This window comes from Capra hircus, chromosome 20 (assembly GCF_001704415.2).
Source record: "Capra hircus breed San Clemente chromosome 20, ASM170441v1, whole genome shotgun sequence".
Taxonomy (NCBI): Eukaryota; Metazoa; Chordata; class Mammalia; order Artiodactyla; family Bovidae; genus Capra; species Capra hircus.
Window position 1 is genome coordinate 32,605,454 of NC_030827.1, and position 22,535 is coordinate 32,627,988.

At 37.7% G+C, this 22,535-nt stretch overlaps 1 protein-coding gene across 1 annotated transcript; it reads right to left on the reverse strand.

The window, feature by feature from the left end:
* On the reverse strand, positions 990 to 22,273 carry C20H5orf51 (chromosome 20 C5orf51 homolog). Its single transcript, XM_018065670.1, has 6 exons — positions 21,985 to 22,273; positions 18,476 to 18,582; positions 16,334 to 16,477; positions 15,018 to 15,149; positions 10,803 to 10,917; positions 990 to 5,944 (listed from the first exon to the last, which is right to left on the reverse strand). The coding sequence occupies exons 1-6, from the start codon at positions 22,082 to 22,084 to the stop codon at positions 5,661 to 5,663; spliced, it is 882 nt and encodes a 293-aa protein (XP_017921159.1). The 5' UTR covers positions 22,085 to 22,273; the 3' UTR covers positions 990 to 5,660.

The following is a 22,535-nucleotide window of genomic DNA, read 5'->3' on the forward strand; positions in this document are numbered from 1 at the left end:
CGAAAAAGCAAGAGAGTTCCAGAAAAACATCTACTTCTGCCTTATTGAATAAGCACTTCAAGTATTAACTCGTTTTATTCTTCCAACCTGTGAAGTAGGTATGATTATTATTCCTGTGTTAAACAACAGAATGCTAAGGCACAAAAAGGTTAAATTTATATGGTGTCACAAAGCTAGGAAACAAGAGAGCTGGGCTTTAATCAAGCCTCTGGCTCTAGAACCCATATTCCTAACCACTAAACTACTCTGTCTGAAGGTTATCAGGATAATCTGAATATCAGAATAATACTGTCAATACATTATCAAACCAAACTTGAGTCCATTGCCTATATGCATTAAAGCCAATCTATTGACACTCAGATCGTGAAGGACAGGGTAGCATTTATTGCAGAACAAGAAGCATGCACCGTTAGTGTTCAAAAGATTCCCAGATTCGCTGATGGCTTTCAGATAAAGTTTTTTAAAGACGGAGTAAAGGGAGAGAGTTGCAAGGTACCTGATCAGCCTGTGGACATTCTTCTGATTGGTTGGTGGCAGTCAACAGCAACATCCTTCTGGTTCATATCAGTATGGGACCTATGTTCCTGTGGTCAGCCTACAATTTATCTTCTTCCATGTGGTGTGAGTTTGAGTATTTGCAAAACAGCCCAAAGCATATGGTTTATAACATTATCTATAACCCTTGAGGAGGAACTAAAGGTCCTTGACTTTGTTTAATGGCTCAATCATTATTTTGTCTTGTTTGACTGTTTCTGCATTTTCTCACTTCTCTGATTAAATTTATATTTTGAACTTGGGGAAGGTCTGGGAAGCTGAAGTTCTTCTATGAAGAGGCAGGTAGAGGACATAGTGGGTGGAGGCGGCAATCTGTCTCAGAAAGGCCTCATAAGGTTGTGCTTGGTTATAAACACTAAATTAAGATGATCAAAGTTTTCATTCCAATACAATACCCCGATATAAAAGAAAACAAAGAACAAACAAAAAACAAATATGGGATTATGGTTTTATTTTTTTTAAAAAATGTTATATGCTCCAAAACACTTTACTTGGAAATATTCACTAGAAGTAGGAAAACAAACAACAGTACAGGACAGCAGCACAAATGCGTGATGCGCACTTTGACTATGGATGCGTTAGACGCATGTTAATGTAATACTTTCACAACATGACAGCTCATACTGTGTTAAAAAAAAAGAATATAAGAAAGCGATGCTAGAGAACTACAGAATCCTGTACTCTGTGCAGAAGGGATATCCTTATGGGAGCCAGAAAAGGAGCCCTGGAAGGTGGAGGAAAAAAGTGACAAGCGATCTACAACTAGCCTATCAGCCAGCTGTGAGTTTTTAAAAAATGGCATTAAAAAGAATCTGAGAAAGCCTTTAGAGACCATACCCCCTTGTATTACAGAATTTCCAGTGGAGCTTACAGTTGGAACTTACTTGCCTTCACAAGGCAAGAAGGGAAATTTTATTGTGGGGTTTTAGCCATGACTCTCACCTCACCCTACTGAACACGAAGAAATAAGAGAAAGCCTCTGTCATGATGTGCACTTTAACGGCGTCAAGCAATTCACAGTAGCCAGAAACCCTACAAATGCAGCAAAGCAGACAAGCCTTTAACTAAGTCTCAAAGCCTAGTCAACATGGGAAAATTCATCCTGGAAGAGAACCATGCAAATTTAAGGATTATGAAAATTCCTTAAACAGAGTTAAAGTTTTAGTAACCCATCAAGGAGTTCAAAATGGAGAGGAACTCCAAGTGTAATAAATTCTACAAGGCCTTTAGGTTATCACTTACCCAACAGTAAGGCCCACATTGGAGACAAACCCTTTAAATGTGATCAAAATGAAAAGTTCTTAGGAAGTGATTCATTCTTTAATCCAGCATCAAAACTTTCAAAGAGAAATTTTATGAATACACTGAATGTGAAATGGCGCATTTGATGGTGTTTAAACAGAGGGCAGACACAAATGATGAAGTAGACAGGTGCTTGGAGGTGTCTTCCCAACCACCCTAAATAAAACAGCACCTTTCTTAAGAGTCACGCTAGCCCCATACCCTGCTTAATTATTCATAGCACTCATTACTCACCACACTATATTTTTACTTCTTAAAATGCATTAACTTCTTCCACTAGAATATAAACTCTGATGTTTTACAAAGCTATATTCTCAGTACTTAAGGATAAAACTTAGCATGTAGTAGGCACATGTTGATAAGTAAATTGTAATACTTTGATCAGTGAATTATAGTACCTTCCTTATGTGGAGTATTTGGTATTTTGAAGTTAATCCATTCTAAATGAAACAGAATTCACTTGGCAGGCTTTAACATATAAAAATGTACTGTTCATTGCTTTGTGATATATCACGGTAAAAAGCACTGTAACTGTTATGATCTACAAATTATTCTCCAATTGTGTGGGGGATGAAAAAGCTGTACAAGAAGCACCACAACAGTACCCTCATTAGTATACCAACCAGTGAGAGACCCAAAAGGGCTGTTTCACAAGGGTCATGAAGACAAACTTGAGTCTCTAGCTTCTGAAGACAAAGTTCTCTTTTTCCCTCTGGTTCTAAATCTAAACAATACTTTACTCCTCTGAGGAACAATTCCTTCTTGGCCTTGTCAACCACTGGTACAAGAAGGCATGGCAGTTTGGAATCACATATCAGAAACCCTTTTGTGGCAGAGTTCAGCACTTAAGAATTATGTCTCTTACTAATTCAAACAGTATAACTAAGGGCCTACCATTCATTAAGCACTATGCATAAAAATAAAATTTCAAAACATGGAATTTGTCAACTCTTAAGAAAAATGACTATAAAGCCATATAATCAGTGTGATAACATGGGAGGGAAAGATTCAGGAAGGGAAGATTCAGGGAGCAGAAACAAAGAAACTTGTAACTTTGACTGAAAAGGGCTGAAAAAAGCCTTACAGACACAGTATCACTGGGGCCGAGTCCTAAAGGAAAAATATTCCCTTAGCCACAAAGAAGGGCAACGCATCCCAGTTAGAAGTAACGATAATAACAAAGGAAAAAAAAAAAAAAACACACAGCACATTGGGAAAGGAACTGGTACACTTGTGACTGATCATGATGCTCCAAAAGGGGTGGAGTGAGGATGGGTAGTCTGTGATTTAAATCTTCATGCTTAGAAAGCATAAAGGCATTTTCACAGCAAAACCTGTTAAAGACTGAATTAAATAAAAATCTTTTTAGCTGTGTGAGGATAAACAAGAGATAGAGATAGGGAGAAAGTCTCCACTTGTCCCAAGAGGTTCTATCAGAACATTTATCAAAAAGGAGCCTAAGGAACACTGTACTAGAATATGATCACACAAGAAGAGCTGCAGAGATGAGACTGGCAAGGTAGGCAGAAGAAAGCAGATTACAGCATTCTGTGTTGCCTTGCTTTGTGGAAGATCAAAAGAAAACATCAACTGGAAAAGATTTTAGATGAAAGATGAAGATTAGTTGTGTGTGAGCATGTTAAATTTAAAATTACTGTGGGATGTCTAAGTGAAGATATTTAATAGGCAATTAGAAAGAAGGTTTAGAGAGCAGAAGTTGGGATTCAAAGTACAGGTTTGGGAGTCAACCTAACATTACAGGTGGTAAAGCCATGGTTATGAATAACATCACATAGAGGTACAGTTGATCCTTGAACAATGAGGGGATTAGGGATGAATCCTCCTGGCAGTAAAAAATCAGAATATAACTTATAGTCAGCCATCCATACTGTAACTCCTCCATATCTGAGGATATGACCAACTGCTGGTTGTGTAGAAGTGTAGTATTAACTATTGAAAAAAAAATTTATAGGCAGTCCCATGTAGTTCAAAGTTCAAACTTGCATTGTTCAAGGGTCAACTGTATTTAGAGTAAGTAAAAAAGAAAAAAAAGGAGAAAGGTAGGAAGTAAATAGGGGAGGAGGAGGAAAAAGAGAAAAAGGATAGTACTTTGGGAAATAGCAATACCCACAGGGTACAGACAGGAAAAAAGAGAAGCCCTGGGAAAAAGGAGGAAATCGGCAGAAAGAAAAGGTGGGGAAACCGGTGGAGAGGAAAAGAGGTCTGGTGGAGACCTCTTTTCCTCGAAAAAGTGGGAAAATGAGTAGGGCAAAGCGGGGAAACAGAGACTGACCTCCTCATAGTCTCTATTTCCTGTTAAAATAAGACTAAGAGCCATGTGCTAGGGGAGGAGACATATGGCCAGAGAAAAATGATGAGGCAAGTCAGAGGTGTGTGTGAGCCACAATGGGAAAGGGACAGATTAATGACTTATGCTGAGGGCTCTTCTAAACTTGAAGGTGAGATAACTAGAGTGACTCCACTTTGAAGGGCTGCAGGAACTTCACATGGAATTCAGTATCCCAGAAAATGATAGGATTAATTCAATATGGAGAGAAGGGTTGAAGAGTGATTAGGCTGAAGGACAAGAGGAAGATGGGATCTGAAGGGACTGTGGAAAGCTCTTCATGTGGTGTCCCAGAAAACCAAGGCTGGACAGGGAAGGAAGAACACTCTGAAAGGGGCTGATGGTGAGGACAAAAGTAGTAGTAAGAGGAGGCTCTGAAGAAGCAAAAGAGATAGGAAAGAAGTAAGAGAGGGAGAAAAATCAACAAAAATGAGGAAGTAAAAAGTTGCAAAGATGAAAACGTCATTAGTTACTGAAATTGAAGATTTCAGAAACAGAAACTCAGGATGGTGATATTCATGGAGTGGCCATGGGAGTCAAGTTCCTGGAATGTGATGAAGTCAATGGCCCAGAGATTGAGGATACCGGCAAGGTATCAGACAGGTCATCCCTAGACGACAACAGGAACTGAGGTAGACAGAAAGACTGTCAGTGAGATACCAGGCTGGCCTTTAACACCCCTACAATCAAAGACAGAAAATATTAAAATTTCAGAATATATGAAAAGATGTGCCCTAAGACACATGACTAATGGCAGGCTAACCTAATGGTTTTATCTTCATTATTCGGTTAATAAACCATGCATATTCTTTTAAACTAAAGAAGAAAAATCATTTTAAAATTTTTATAAAATGCCTAACACTAAAAATTTTAAATGCCATTAGTACTATGTAGTGAAACAAAAATTCTTCTGTGGAGTCTTTAATTATTTATCTTACTCTGAAAATGGTACATGGATACAAGTCACAATTTTTCATTTTGCCAATTTTTAAATACACCCATAGCATATATCCAAAGCAAAGAGGTGACCTGATTTTAATCTCTAAAGTGTAGCAAACTTCGAGAGGGAGACTAAAAAAAAATGTAAAAACAGTTAAAATGTTCAGTTTTATGTTATGTATATTGTACCACAATAAAAAAAAAATCTGAAGTATTAATAACAGAAAAAATCTTTATAGAGATAAATTGGATTCCTTCTTAATATTAGTCATAGGATATCTGTAGTTCAGGCTGAGTTAGAATAATATAAATGCCATTTCAGAAATTAAAGAATCATTCCTTCACAGGTTTAAGAATATACAGTGAAGACGTAATGGCATTTAAAAAGGGGTAACCATGCTGGCTATCTTTATGTAGTGTAATGTTCATAAATTCACTATCATTATGTCTTCTTTTCTGGAATTTTCATTTCCTGAGTCTTTTTGTTTTTCTGTTTGAAAAGGACTAGAAGAACTTACTAGTTAGTGTGATGCTGAAAGAAGTTTAAAATTTGTTTTGCATTTGTTGTATTCCATTCTTGTTCTTTCAGGGGTCCTTCGCATACAAATACATACTTTTTCAAAATTTTCTCTCCTACTTCTCGGAAATCCAAAGGTTCTTTGTGTGCGGCGTAGCTTGCTCCAGAAACGCCAGTATCCATTTCATGATTTTCCGGCTGTTGATCTGCACAATGCTTCAATCCCCAGTAACACATTTCTCCACTGTACATCATAGCCAGCAAATGAATGTCACTAAATATTCCTAGAAAAGTCATTTAAATTGAGAGATTAGAATTTAAAAACTTTAAAAGAAACCCTAATGATTAAGACTCTAATAAAATCCTTTTATATCATTTGGCATTTTCCCTTCTCATTTAACAGTTATACTTAGAAAAGCCAAGTATCACTTAATACAATCCTCATTTCATTGATACTTCCATCTCTACTTTATAAAAGAAGCCAAATCCCACCCTCCCCAAAAATTATTTTTAAAGAATCATTTAGGTTCGTGTATTCACCTTTCTGGGATCATCTTTAGGATCTGTTTGAAAATCTAAATTAATGGAACCTCTCCCAGAAACATGCATTCCATATTCCACATACTACTCCGAGATTCCCCCAGTCCCATTCATGAACAGAACTTTTATTTAGGGGGTATATTCAAGGATCAGTAATATAGTTCCTATATTTCTACAATACAATCCTGCATAATCATGTCCCTTAGAGGCCATATAATTTGAAATAACTGAAGGTGTTATATTGTATCCAAGATGCTTCATCTTCTCAGGAAAAAGGAATACACTGCATGATTTCCATCAAAAACTGAAAGCATGATTGCAGAAAAAGGCAATTATATGATTAAACATTTATGACACAGAGTTTATTAATTTGACATTTTTTTAAAAAAACCCTAGAATAGTAAAGATTTGGGGATAAATGATCAACTTTGTACAACTCACCAAAGCTCTTTAAACCTCAGTTTGCAAAACTCAGGATTCCACATGCCCTAATTATTTCATGGAATTTTAACGAGCTTTTGTTCTGAGATTTTTTTCTCTTTAACTATGAAGAAATGAAGTGAAAAGAAAAGATTATGGGTAATATGCCTTGTACTTATTAAGTTATTTTGTACATATTACCCATAATCATTTTTTTCACTTCATTTCTTCATAGTTAAAAGATCAAAATCTTCAGAGAAAAAGCTAGAATAGCATTAGATATTATTCAGAATGTAAAAAGAAACAGACCTAGAATCTGAGAGGATCTGGATAAAAATCACTAACTTTGTGTAACTCCTCAAAGCTCTTTAGGCCCCAGTTTGCAAAAATCAAGATTCCACATGCTCTCCTTAATTTCACGAAGTTTTCTTAAGGAATAGTTGGTGGGGTTTCCCCCAACCCTAATTAATAATTTTCACTCCAGAATTATATTTCATATTAGATAGGGCATTTCATCGAATGCGTATCCTTTCTCATTTTTGTGATCTTACACCCTAATTATTCCTAAAAAGACTGGTAAAGTAAGGAGATAGGAGCAAAACTGAATGAAAGGTTGAACTTTTAAGTAGACTAGACCTTTAGAAGGAAGAGCTGAAGTAAGACCCACAAAGTGAGGCCACATGGGGAAGATGAGAAGTGTTTACTTAAGGGAGATCTGGCAGCCAGTTTACATGCAACTCTAAGCTAGCCTCATCCTTTATACTAACAAGGAATGACAGCTAAGAAAGGTATACAGATATCCCATAGGAAGGTGTCTCTGAGGAGCAAAAGAACAGCTATATACTAAAGAATGTTTCTGAAAATTCACTAGAATCACCTGGAGAACATGCTGAAGTGCTGGTTGCTGGATTCCCATCTCCAAAACTTGCAGATTCAGGTATGGGACTGCATCTATGAATCTGCATTTTTAACAAAGACTTAGGATCTACGGTGAGGCTGCTGGTCCATAAACTATGCTAAACTATTGTTTCAAAATACCAAGGAAAGAGATGAACAACATAAAAAATACTCTTCCTCCCTCCCTACTCTCTCAAGGAATCCATTACTCTCTAGTTACACTGTTTTTGGTGCTATAAATTTTGATTTTTCTGCTAAGTTCAGCATGGTTTTCAATAAAATACTTCACTATTTACTGTTCATATGCTCAGTGAACATGTATGTGAGAGTGGGGGATGAAGGGAGGGAGAGGATGAATAATCCATGAAGAGTGATGGCAGAGACTTTTATGTTAAAAAAAAAAAAAAGTGGCCATATTGGCATTCTCTAGAAGCAGTGATGTCTAAATCTGACTGCATCATAATTACAGGAAGTAATAAAAATAGATTCCTGGACTCCAGATATTGAATCAGAACCTTAAGGTGATACACAGAAATCAGTATTTTTTAATAAGCTACCCAGGCAATTAGTGATCTCAATTCAGAGCTCCTCCTTCAAGACATCTGAAATTCAAGTTCTGGGCTAAGCAATGAGCCAAAGGCTGCCAGGATGGGTGGCTGTTAGTGGCATATAAAAGGCATAAACCAAGGATGCACACAGCTGAACAGTCCTTTAACCTATTTAACTCCAGGGTTATAGTGACAAGGCTATTTTTATAAGGGCCCACAGAATAAAGAAACACAGAAATGAAATAAAAAGGTTTACTGAATACATTACTTGATAATTTCTAAAAGCAAAAAATTTAATGGCATACAGGTAATGGTCAAAGGACAAAATGATCTCACTTTCTAAAAAGACATAAAAATCACTGAAAGCATACATTGTTTTGAGTTTTATCAAAAATCAGGCAAACTATCATTAAGATCTGGCCAAAAAAGTTTTGATGATTCTTAAAGAACTTTCCACTCTAATTAGCATTAAGAACTATTCTGGGGCTTCCCTGGTGGCTCAGTGGCAAAGAATTCACCTGCCAACGCAGGAAAGACAGGTTTGATCCCTGATCTGGCAAGATCCCACATGCCGCAGAGCAACTAAAGCCTATGAGCCACAACTACTGAGCCTGTGCTCTAGAACCCGCAGCCCCCAACTACTGAAGCCCGTGTGCCCTAGAGCCCTGCTCCACAACAAAAACCGTTCTAATGAGAGGCCCGTGCATTGCAACTAGAGTAGCCCCCTGTTCACAGCAACTAGAGAAAAGCCTGTGCAGCAACGAAGATACAGCACAGCCAAAAAAAGGAAAAAAATAATTATTCCGAATTATGTTTTTTATACTGGCTAACAAAATTAAAAAAAAAACAAAAACCTTAAAACCACTCCACCAGGGTCTGAAGAGTAATTTAGCCTATGTAAAGTAGGCTTCCTGGCTACTAGTCTACATCTCAAGGAATCAAGTAGGGAGGAACAAACTGCTTTAGTTGGGAGCAAGCCAACACCAAGAGGACTGACTCCTGTGGCAAAACTGCTAGGGAGCTGATTTTACTTTCTTGTTTCCTGGAAAAAAAGAGACCCTATCTGTGCCTTTGATTCCCCTGTTGAAGAGGCAATGGAAGGTAGAGGCCAGTGTAATCAATTATAGTCCAAAAGAAGACCAGTATCACAAGGATAGTGATTTAAAAAAATTCCAGGCCATGAAAATATATAACTTTATGACTAGAAATGGGAGAATAAGGGAAATATTTTGCCTTTTTCTTTGACTTTAAATAGCTTTAATGTCTATCTCTGCTTTTTCTTTTAAATCAATCCATGCAGGTGAGGAAATTTTAGAAAGTTCATTTTCAATGCAGCTAATCAATTCACTAGTTACCTGGAATAAATACGTCTCATGAATAAATCAAAACACATCTGTCAAAACACCATGTTTGTCAAAACATCATGCTCACTGAAGGAGCACTTTATATCCACAACAAGTTTTTTTAAGGACAAGCCATTTGCCTGAATAAACTGAAAGGAAACTTTTGGACACCAGTAGCCAGTCATATATGTTAATGGCACTTAATTCAGTGTTTTTTTTTTTTCCATGCAATGTTTTCTAATAGAAAGGAAAAGTCTACAGCAGTTAACAAAGAAGAATTAAAACACACTTTTAAAATTAAGACACAGAATTTTCCCTAAGAAGTTTTCTTGTTCTTCCCATGTTTGATTTTTCTCATCAAAATTCCCCAGAATTTCACATGAAGTATAAAAGAAAGTTTGCATATATAATCTAACATCTTTCATCAGCTATGTGACCTTACCAGGCTTATAGGACCTCAGTTCTTCCATTTGTAAAAAGAGACACTAAAACTAAATGGTTCTTCCCTCTCAAACCTCAGTCTAAAACCTAAATGATGTTCTACTTCCAGTTCCAAACATTTTTAAGTGCACAGATGTTTATGACAGAAATCAGTAGGTACCATCCAACATGCACTCTTCCCTTCTTTCTTAGTCAAGAAACTTTACTAGGGATGGCAACGTATAATGTAAAGGGCAATACATCCCAGATTCCCTTCTAGCTATATGAAGCTCTGTGATTAAATTCTGGCCAGTGCAATGTTGGCAGAAGTGTTCTCAGTATTGTAACAAGCTTCTAAGAAGGCTGTAAGAAAGACCTGGCTGAAAGAAAATTCCTTTTGCCATTCCTAGAGACTGAAACATAGCTGAAACAGAAGGAACTCCAGCAGCATCTTGAGACACTGAAAATGGAAGCAATGTCCTCAACAGGGATGCTTGTTGCACAACTCTGGCAAATACTATTTACATGAATTCTATAAAGCACATCCCTCTGAAGTTGCAGGGCTCTACTTCAAAAGATGATACAGGAAAAAGATAGGAATCTGATGCCATGAAGCCACCATAACCAGTTGTGGACCCTTTTTAAGTGAAAAAGCAGTAAATTTCTTCTTGTTTTGAAGTTACTTCTAGTCCCTGTTACAAGAAGCCAAACCTAGAGCCTGAGCAGGGCTGGGTGGGGATGCAAAGAAAGTAAAAGCAACATGGTAAATTAATTTCTTTAAGCTATTAAACAGAGATTAGCAGTAATTTTATGTATTACATGAGAAGACTTCCAATTTTTAAAAAAGCCTTTTATTAGTTTTGTCTGTAATGTAAACCTTGAAATTTACTTAAATCATTTAAATCTAAGAAACATTTTAAAATCTTAAAATGCTCTGAAACACTTAGAAAACTGAAAAAAAGAAATCATATTACCTTCACTTAGTAACTTAGCTGTGTCTAGGTCTTGGAAAGAAGCTCCTTCATTTAACTGGATGGGACACCGAAAATTCAGCATCTGTAGTAAGTAACTGATTCCATCAACAAGATACTAAATGAAAGTCAAAAACAAAGAATCCAGGTTATTAAATACAGAGCTATAGAAACTTCAAATGTTAATATTTCTAATCAGGAGACTACTGGCTAATAGTTATTACTAGATATGTCTTATGGTTATTGCATTACAATGCTGTAAGGACCCACTACCTTGAAATTTCTTAAAGGGTATTTTAAAGTATAACCCTCCAATTAGTAAAAGGGTATGGGGGAAAAAACCTTCAAGGATCACAGCCTTGTTGTGGTGAAGGGGCTTTTGTAACTCATGAACCATGCTGTGCAGAGCCATACAATATAGATGAGTCATAATGAAGATGGATGGGTCAAAATGTGGTCTACTGGAGGAGGACATGGCAACCCACTCCAGTATTCTTGACTTAAGAACCCTATGAAGAGTATAAAAAGGCAAAAAGGTATGACACTTGAAGATAAGACCCCAAGGTTAAAAGTTGTCTAACATGCTACTGGGCAGAGCAACTACTAATAGCCCCAGAAAGAATGAAGCAGCTGGGCCAAAGCAAAAATGATGCCAGTAGAGGAAATCTCTGCTGATGAAAAGTATGGTCCGATCTATAAAGAACAAAGCTGCATTGGAACTTGGAATGTAAGGTCCATGAATCAAGGTAAATTGGACGTAGTCAAGCTGGAGGTGGCAAGATTGAACATCAACATCTTAGGAATCAGTGAACTAAAATGGTCAGGAATGGGCGAATTTAATTCAGGTGACCATTATATCTACTACTGTGGGCAGCAACTCCTTAGAAGCAATGGAATAACCCTCAGAGAGTCCAAAATGCAGTACTTGGGTAAACTTCAAAAATGACAAAATGATCTTGGTTCCCTTCCAAGGCAAAACATTCAACATTCACAGTAATCCCAGTGTACACTCCAACCACTGATGCCAAAGAAGCTGAAATTGAATGGTTCTATGATGACCTACAAGAACTTCTAGAATTATCACCAAAAAAAAAAAAGATGTCCTTTCTATCACAAGGGACTAGAATGCAAAAGTAGGAAGTCAAGAGATACTCAGAATAACAAGCAAGTTTGGCCTTGGAGTAGAAAATGAAGCAAGGCAAAAGCTAACAGAATTCTGTCAAGAAAACATGCCGGTCATAGCAAACACCCTTTTCCAACAACACGGGAGACAACTCTACACACGGACATCACCATCATCAGATGGTCAATACCAAAATTAAACTGATTATGTTCTTTGCAGGTGAGGATGGAGAAGCTCTATACAGTCAGCAAAAATAAGACCTGGAGCTGACTGTGGCTCAGATCATGAGCTACTTATTGCAAAATTCAAGCTTAAATTGAAGAAAGTAGGGAAAACCGCTAGACCACTGAAGCATGACCTAATCAAATCCCTCATGATTATACAGTGGAGGTGACAAACAGATTCAAGGGATTAAATCTGGTAGATAGAGTGCCTAAAGAACTATGGACAGAAGTTCATAACATTATACAGGAGGCAGTGACCAACACCATCCCAAAGAAAAAGAAATGCAAGAAGACAAAGTGATTGTCTGAAGCAGCTTTACAAATTGCTGTGAAAAGAAGAAAAGTGAAAGGCAAGGGAAAAAGGAAAAGATATACCAAACTGAATGCAGAATTCCAAAAAAGAGCAGGGAGAGGTAAGAAGGCCTTCTTAAATGAAAAATGCAAAGAAATAGAGGAAAAAACAGAATGGGAAAGACTAGAGATACCGTCAAAAAAATGAGGGACATCCAGCAAACATTTCATGCCAGGATGGGCATGATAAAGGACAAAAATGGCATGGACCTAACAGAAACAGAAGAGATTAAAGAGGTGGCAAGAATATACAGAAGAACTATACAAAAAGGTCTTAATGACCCAGATAACCACTATGGTGTGATCACTAGAGCCAGACATCCTGGAGCGCGACGTCAAGTGGCCCTCAGGAAGCATTACTATGGACAAAGCTAGTGAAGGTGATGGAATTCCAGCTGAGCTATTTCAAATCCTAAAGATGGTGCTGTGAAAGTGCTATCCTCAATATGCCAGCAAATTTGGAAAATTCAGCAGTGGCCACAGGACTGGCAAAGATCAGTATTCATTTCAATCCCAAAGAGCAGCAATACCAAATAATGTTTCAACAACCGCAAAACTGCACTCTTACATGCTAGTGTAACAAGGCTATACTCAAAATCCTTCAAGCTAGGCTTCAGCAGTACCTGAACCAAGAATTTTCTGATGTACAAGCTGGGTTTAGAAAAGGCAAAGAAACCAGAGACTAATTTGCCATCAATTTGCTGGATCACGAAGAAGCAAAGGAGTTCCAGAAAAACATCTTCTACTTCATTGACTACACTAAAGTCTTCGTGTGGATCATAACAAACTATGGAAATTTCTTAAAGAGATGGGAATATCAGACCACCTTACCTGCCTCCTGAGAAACCTGTATGCAGACCAAGAAGCAACAGTTAGAACCTTACATGGAACAACTGATGGCTTCAAAATAGGAAGAGGAGGATGTCAAGGCTGTTTATTGTCACCTGCTTATTTAACTTATATGTAGAGTACATGTACATGATGTGAAATGCCAGGCTGGATGAAGTTCAAGCTGAACTCAAGACAGGCAGAAGTATCAACAACCTCAGACGTGAAGATCATACCACTCTAATGGCAGAAAGCAAAGAGGAACTAAAGAGCCTCTTCATGAAGGTGAAAGAAGAGAGTGAAAAAGCTGGCCTGAAACTGAGCACTAAAAAAAAACCAAAATCAAGGCATCTGGTCCCATCACTTCATGCCAAATAGAATGTAAAAAAGTGAAAACAGTGACAGATTTTATTTTCTTGAGCTCCAGAATCACTCCAGACAATAACTGCAGCCATGAAATTAAAAGACATCTGCTTCTGGAAGGAAACCTATGGTGAAGTTAGACAGTATATTAAAAAGCAGAGATATCACTTTGATGATAAAGGCCCCCATATGGTCAAAGCTATAGTTTTTCCATAAGTCATGTATGAATGTGAGAGTTGGACCATAAAGAAAGTTGAAGGCCGAAGAATTGATGCTGTTGAGCTACGGTGCTGGTGAAGACTCCTGAGAGTCCCTTGGACTACAAGATCAAACTAAAGGAAATCAACCCTGAATATTCACTGGAATGACTTATGCTGAAGCTGAAGCTCCAACACTTTGGCCACGTGATGGGAAGAGTCAACTCACTAGAAAAGACCCTGATGCTGGGAAAGTCTGAAGGCAACAGGAGAGAATCAGATGGTTAGATAGCATCATCAACTCAACGGACATGAATTTGAGCAAACTCTGGGAGATAGTGGAGGACAGAAGAGCCTCACATGCTACATTCCACGGGTTGCAGAGTCAGACACAACTTAGGGGCTAAACAACAAGGGAAAAAAAATCACTAACCAAGAACACATGATTCAGTAACATACTTGTCAAAAATGTCATCGGAGGAAGAAATCAATAAAGATAATCAAGATATGTTCAATAAGAACTTGTTAAAAATATGGATACACTTACTATAATTTAGAAATACTACAATCAAATTTTTACATCTGAAACTGTGACCTCTTATTTGCAGGCCCACATAAACTGTGTGTACAACCAACCCAAGATAGGAAGAATCCACAGTGATACAAATATTAAGACAGGATCTTTGCATTTACTGATTTGCTCAGAAGAATCAAGAAAAATCAGAGAGCCACAATTTTCTAAGAGCAGGGTCATGTGGAATCTTTAGGAGTGATCTGCTAATAGAAAGCAGCTCACTACCAAGTTTTGTTTTCTTCAGGCCAAAAAACATGCTTAGAAATTAATACAGATTATCTGTCTTATACCATAAAGAATAAAAATCTGGGACTTAAAAAAAAGTGTAAAACTTTCCGGTTTACAAAGGATTTTCACATGTTATTTCATGGTTTTTCTTTTCCACATTATTTAATCTTCACAGTAATTCCAATTTAAGATTACACAGCTGATAAGTACAGGCCTGGAATGAAAACCCAGACCCTTTGACTCCTTGGTTCTTAATCCTATATTAAAGACAGATTTTAGAAACATTTAAATGCCAACAATCAAATATGTATGAGGAATTTGCCTTTTTACCTTTTTAAGTAAGCTAGATTTTCTTGTGAGCCATTCTCTCCTTTTGGTCAGAGAATGACAATACATGTAAAGTAGGGCTCCTCGCCTCCAGGAGAGACATTCCAGGAGTTCATCTCCAAGCAAATCGCAGTGCTGAAATACAACAAAGACTCAGTTAAAAAGAGAAATTTCATGTCTGTAAAAATAAAAACTAAATTTCAAAATATTGAGAAATTAAAAATATTCATTTCATAAAATCTGCCCTTTATTTAGCAACCTACACAGGAATGACTTACTTTGAATCAATTAGAAATAGAGACATCTACTGCTACATAAAAATTAAAATAACTACTCTAATTTATAAGTATTTCTAGAAAATTGATATTCAACTATTTAAGTAACTAAATCTTCTAATGTATTTCAAATGTAAGTATTCCATAGTCTGATGGAAAAAATAAGTTTTCAGAAATATATATATGTTACTCAAAACATTTTCTACTACTACTAAATTAAAATAATGAAAAGATTTGTACAAAAATACTTTAAATGAATCACACTTTTATTATGTGGTAATCATTTAAAACTTGGGATTGCTTATTTACACAGTATTCCCTGATGAAACAGAGAGCAACAAAGATATCTCGATAGAAACAGCCAGCAGATAGTTGAAGATGAGAAATTATTTGCCTGAATGAATGGATTTCCCTGCTGATCCAGGGGTTTAGAGTAGTAAGGGCTAGATACAAAAATCTGGGGAATCATCAAAATAGAGACAGCAGTAAAAAGTGTGTGGACAAGTTGTCAAACAAAGACAAAATAGAAACTATTAGAGGATTAAGGAGATATTCTTGGGGAGTGCCTATGTTTCCAGAATGGGAGAAAGGTGAGATGCTTAGAGAAAGAGGAAGGCTTCTCAGAGATGAAGAGAAGCATGAAAGGCCTTTAGGGATGTTACGATCCCTGGAAAGACAGCAAATGTCCAGGAGGAAGTGGACTGTGAAAGAACCAGGGAGGTGGTCATTAAGATTACTAGGAACCTTCAAGAAAACATAGCATCTGCAAAAGTAAAGGGAGTAGAAATAGCAAATGTGCATCTTTAGAAAATGACTATGCACTGTGTATAACTTCAATATAGAAAATGTTCTGAAACATATTTATAAAAATGGATGCTTTAGTTTTGACATTAGTCTGAAACGTTCAACTCTCATATATCCCTCCTTCAGTCAATTTAAAACAGAGACAAAGACACATTTAAGAAGGAAAAAACACAGAACCTAAGGGTAGTGTAGCAGGAATTAGCAGCATTCCACCATAACTCATAGTTGTGCAAAACTTACTTTTGGAAGCATATTATTTTCTTGAACCAAAATTTCTGGTTCTGAAAGAAAACTGATCAACTCTTTTACTTTCTGTGAAGAATCTTCAGGAAAATCTTCATCTACTAGCTTGTTCTCCTCAAAATACGTCATGTCCAAAATAGCCTGAAGTAAGAGAGAAAAAAATATAACATTAAAGATTTGAATTAGAATGAATAACTCTTACAGTTTAATCTTACATATATTCTTTGCAACCCCATGGACTGTAGTCCGCCAAGCTCCTCTGTCCATGGGGTTTTTCAGGCAAGAACACTAGAATGGGTTGTCATTTCCTTCTCCAAGGGATCTTCCCAGGGATCGAACCTGCATCTCCTGCATTGTGGGTGGATTCTTTACCTGCCAAGTCATCAGGGAAGCTCAGTAGTCCTATCTGTAAATATAATCTAAGACGAATTTATAGTAAACTTCGTAAGATTTAACTAAATAGTGATTTAAGATAATCCAGCTTTCCTCAAAAAATAAAATGGATATTTATGTTTTAATTCAGGTAAGTTAATAATATATAATTATAAAAAGGTTTTTATATTCTTTGTTATTTGCATATATTACTTTCTGAACATTTTCTAAATGCCTGCCATATCAAGAAAAGGTCACTACCTCCAGTTTTGTACACTGAATCTTCAAAGGATTACCTGTTTCCCCAAATGAAGAGTCAGCTCTTTCAAACTACTCAATCCTTTGTCTCTGTTTAATTTACTTGATGAAGACTAAGGAAACTGAGTTCTACTATTAGTTCTATCTAACCAACCAAACACAAGTCATATTTTACTTCTTTTTTAAAGCCTCAGTTGCTTTATTGACAAATTGTCTTTTAAAGTCCCTGGCCTTGAGGATAAAATGAATTAACAGATGTAAATCACTTAGAATATGACCTAGCACACAGCACTACTTAAGTGACAGGTGCTGTTGTGTTAGAAGGCCTAAGCCAGGAAGGGAGAGATCATCATCCTAAGGAAAAGGACCTGTTGATTTAGAACCACAAGTAAGCTCCAGAAAGGTTTGAGGCATTTTAATTTTATCTCTAATTCTTTTGCCTTATTCTCAGAAATAAGTTAAAAGTGTTTACAGCTCTCCTATATGAAAGAAGTAAGATAAACAGGGAACCTTCTGAAAGGAAAGAAAGAAAGTGAAGGAAATTTCTCCCGAGCTGCAATAGCTCTCTGGGGTTTGTGGGTACTTGTCAGAGGCTTATTCAACCACATCTGAAGGCAGAAACTATGTCCATGTATCTCCTAACAGAAAGCAGCGTCAGGCAGCTAAGTGCTATGAATGTGTGTTTTGGAAACTTGACTAAGTTTACTCTTATTCCTATAACTGTTATTTCCTATTACAACTTCATTTTTATTATCCCCTGGCAATCAAGTAAGGGTATATGAAGCACTCTGTCAACTATAAAGTGCTATATAAATGATAGCTACTATAATAAAATTATGTTTTTTTCGGGTTTTGCTTTTTTATTGTGCTGCACAAATGCAAGATCTTAGTTCCCTGATGGAATTCCATCAGGGTGGAGCCTGTGCCCTCTGCAATGGAAGAACAGAGTCTTAACCGCTACAACGCCAGGGAAGTCCCTCAAAATTATGTTTATTAATGTGAACTTGCCTCAGCAGTTTGAGAAAACCTAGAAAACAGATCTTGTCCATAGAGAGGTCTGAATCTGAAAGAAAAGGGAAAGAAGAAGGGGGAACAGTTTTCTGTTCTTATGGACTTGCATAACAAAAGCACAGGTAGTCAAGCGAAGAATCCAAAGGAAAGGTAAATTTCAGGGAAAAAAAAAAAAATAACCAGAGGCCTTATAGAAACCTCCATTCCCTCTAACCTTTCAGAGCTTGGAAATTGCGCACATGAGTATTTTGCTTAATTATCTATACAGGGAAACAATATTGTTATCTGTAAGATTTTTCCCCTGACTTTATAATCCACACATCCAATAAACTTTACTTTTTTGCAAATTGCCTCACAGTTTCAAGTCTATATGCCTTATACATAGTTTTTTGAACAAAAACATTTTAAATAAAGAACATTAAAGCTAAATTTTGGAGTCAACCCTCTTAAGTAAGCAACCTGCCCCCACAATATGCCAGAAACCATCTGATTCGGTACCTGTGTGTAAAGTTCTAGAAGATTTGATGGGGTTGAACATTCTTTGTCTTCTCCACACTGAAGTTTCAATTTTTCTAGAGCTGCAGAGGCGCGAATTAAAAAGTGATCTATAAGAGATAAAAATATGATTACTTCACCTAGTTTCAGGTGCCTTTTAAACAACAACAACAAAAAGCTACATTATCTAAAATGATAAAATTAATACAACATAGTAGTATCTTTTGTAAAACATTTAAGTATATCATAATGCCTAACTCTACTTAAATTTATCATGGAAATTTTTTCTTAAAAGCTGGACTTAAAACTTTCTAGATTCAGTTGCCATTTCTTAAGCACAATCTGCCTGTACTTTCACAATGTTTATGATATTGACATATTCAAAATGTTTAACCATTAAATTTAAAACTTTTATTGGAAGAGTACAAATAATATACATAAATCTATAGAAAGGACTTCCACTAAAAACTTATAATTTCATAAATACATTCTGTGAAGGAAAAAGACTGATTAAACCAAATGCCTCATAAAATGTAAGTGCTGTTAGTTATGAAATTATAACTTTATAATTATACTTACATATTTATGTATACAAATAGCTATTGTAAGTAAAATTACACAATATACCTGAGTAGTTTATTTCTTAAAAACCTAGAAATCAAAACCTGGACAAAATTAAATATTTCTGATACACCCTCTAAAAGCAACTCATCCTCACTTTCCCTCTACAGTGTCTAATTTATTCCTTTTTCCTTTTGCTTCTATGGTTTCACCTTTTCTTATGAATTTTTCCTCCCTAACCTACAAACTGTCCATATGCATCCAAGGTGCTATCCACCTTTGTGCGTCCTGGATTGGGAAGAACCCCTGGAGGAGGGCATGGCAACCCATTTCAGTATTCTTGCCTGGAGAATCCTCATGGACAGAGGAGCCTGGCAGGCTACAGTTCAAAGAGCTGCAAAGCATTGGACACTGAGCAACTAAGCACACACACACACCATCAAAAAAAAAAAGCCCAACATCAAGACACTTAGATCCTTGAGACTGCCCCTCGGTAGCTTTCTCCTGAAATATATAACCTTTTCCCCTCACTGGTAAACGGACAATGTAGGACCTGGTGAGGGTCCATTTGATCCAGCCTCAGCACCTACACAAGTAGGTAAGCAGATCAGTGTTGAAACAAAAGCACCACCAGTTTAAGTTGCGTCTGTTGGCAGTAATACGACAATCTTAAACTTTCCCTGGTAAGGACGAACCTGTATCTAGACCAGATTCTGAATGCTTTAAGGTCCACTATTCACCTAAATTGAAAACTACTTCTTCAGCACTGCTTTCCTATCTCTCCTCAGTCCAGAAGTATCACCCATACAGCTCAGGAAAAAAGATTCTACTGTGAACTGAAATGGTTTGGAACATGACACCCCTCAGGAGCTTCTTTAAACACTGAGTTGATATTTTTTTCTTAATTTGCCGTATTATTTTAAATGTAAAGACCTGCAATGAATTCATCAAACCATTGATGAAGGAGCATTTCACATTAACTCATGACATAATTAGAGAAGTGGAGGGATAATGGTTCACCATTTTAGAAAATTTTTATGAAATGTAGAACTTTTCCTAACCATTCAGTCAAAATAGTGACTGACAAAGCAAAGATAAGAGATTCTAACATAGTCCCCAGAAAAAGTTCCTCTAATGGTATATTTCCATATCGTAAACACATTGTGCTTGTCAATGAGAAATAAATGAACCAAAATTGACCAGTAGTACAAAGGACAGTATTCTTACATGGACTAGTGTCTGGCTGTATCTGATCAAATTCAAAAACTACAGGAACTATCAATCCTACAACCTAACATAAATATCATTAAAAAACAAATTTTTACTGTATTATTTTTGCTGTATTGTAAAATACAAGTTCAAATACATGGAACTATGTTTTAGTTAAACTTCATAAAATAAGAAAATCTTGCTAGTAATACTGAACAGTTCAGAACGTGGACCACTATTATTGCAATTCTAGTACATTTCAGAACTTTAAAGCCTCCGAACAAGAATATATACTTTACTTTTCAGCCCTCACTCTAGACTGGATTAAAGTACTCTTCCACTGGAAAATGAGAATGACTTTTGGGTTTACTGGTAAGTGAATAGCATACATTCTTTCATCTCTTCAGACTGGTTCTAATGGAGCTGGAGTGGGGTGGAAATCACTGAATAGTTTATTTAGAAGTAACTTGGATACACTTTCAGACAATAGCTACTAGAATAGCTACTACCGTCCATGAACTAAAATTATTCATGTGATTCACTTACCACAAACCAAAAAAGGAAACTACTTCAGGGTAGTCTTGTGGATTTTTAAGAACAGACCCCTAAGAAAAGAAAATCCAGCAAATAATCTTGTATGGAACTAGAGCCATTTTATCATGGACCCTATTCAATAAATTCACCAACTATTCAATCGCTTTGGAAAATGTTCCACTACTATCTCTCTCTGACTCCGAAGACAATGAGACACCCCACAAAAATTTTTTTAAACTTTCTATCTGTAGTAAAGGTGCAAAACTCGGTAAGAATGTAGAAACCTATAGGCAGCTGGTAAGTAACGAAAAAGAGCAAACGTCGAGGTGATTCTGTGTCAGTCTTTCCTAAGGAAACCGCTTGAGTGAGTGAAGTCGCCCAGTCGTGTCCGACTCTTTGCGACCCCATGGACTGTAGGAGCCTACCATGCTCCTCTGTCCATGGGATTTTCCAGGCAAGAATACTGGAGTGGGTTGCCATTTCCTTCTCCAGAGGATCTTCCCGACCCAGGGATTGAACCCAGGTCTTCCGCATTGTAGGCAGACGCTTTACTGTCTGAGCCACCAGGGAAGTCCAAGGAAACCGCTTAGATATTTCAAAAAAAAAAAACAAAAAACAAAAACCGCTATTCCAGTACCGACAGGGCCCTTGTGACAAGTGAGGTGATGAACGTGAGAGAATCGTTTTAATTATGCCAATGTAAATCTCTTCTGTAGACTACTGTTTACAGTTGAGTTTAGACTCCAAAACACAACACAAAAATTTACAACGTAGCAATGAAAATGTAGAACTATTATACACGCCAAACTATCTTTACGACATGCAAAACTATCATTACTTATTTGCGTACCATCATCCAACTTTAACCACTCATTTAAACTTTCCTGTGTACTTTCATCCGGATTTCGCCCTTTTGCCAGTAGCCACCGAGACAGTTAAAGACAAGAAGCACTGATTTGCCTGAGATTTCAGCGGTTTTCGCGGGTTATGAAAAACCTGGTCCGGAAGTAAACGCCTTTGCCTTAAAGCAATGTGAGCTCCTGGAGGTAGGCAAGAGACCGCCCAGCTAGGGCCAGAAGCGCAACACCTTCAGTAGTTCTGGCCTGGAATCCATAGACTACAGGCCGCAGCCTCAGCCCCTATGGCCGTCGAGAGCCAGCTCCGAACAACCGCCCGCCTGCCCGCCTCCCTCTCCTCAGCTCCCTCACCATCTTCGCCGGCGGCTTCGCTAAGTTGTTGTATGTGGGCCTGAGCCAGGTCTCCGAGTTCCTCCACTCGCCTCGCCACACTAGAGCTTGCGGCCGCCATGGCCACAACGGGCGGGCGCGCCCAGTCACGTGACCTCCCCGGCCCGAGGTCACCTGATCCCGTGGTGCGGGCGGGGCTGCTCTGGGCGGAGCTCTCTTGGTTGGTGGGAGGGGACCCCAGTTCCGAGAAAGGGCTGGCTCAGGCCCGCAAAGGTTGTTCTGGGTTACCCTCTTCCTCTCGGACTTCTTCCACAGCCCTGAGTAAGCACTTTGAGTACGGCATTGATGTCAGGGCACGCCTCCCTCCCGCCCCCTTTCTAAACCAATAGAGAGCCGGCTCTGTACCCGCGCTGATCCAATGAAAAGCCAGCTCTCTCCGCTGGGGTCTGGCTGGAGAGCACAGCAGCAGCGCTGGATTCCCCTGTGGGACATCCCAGGTGGTTCAGACGTTGAGGAGTCTGCCTATAACGCAGGAGACCCCGGTTCAATCCCTGCGTCGGGAAGATCCTGTG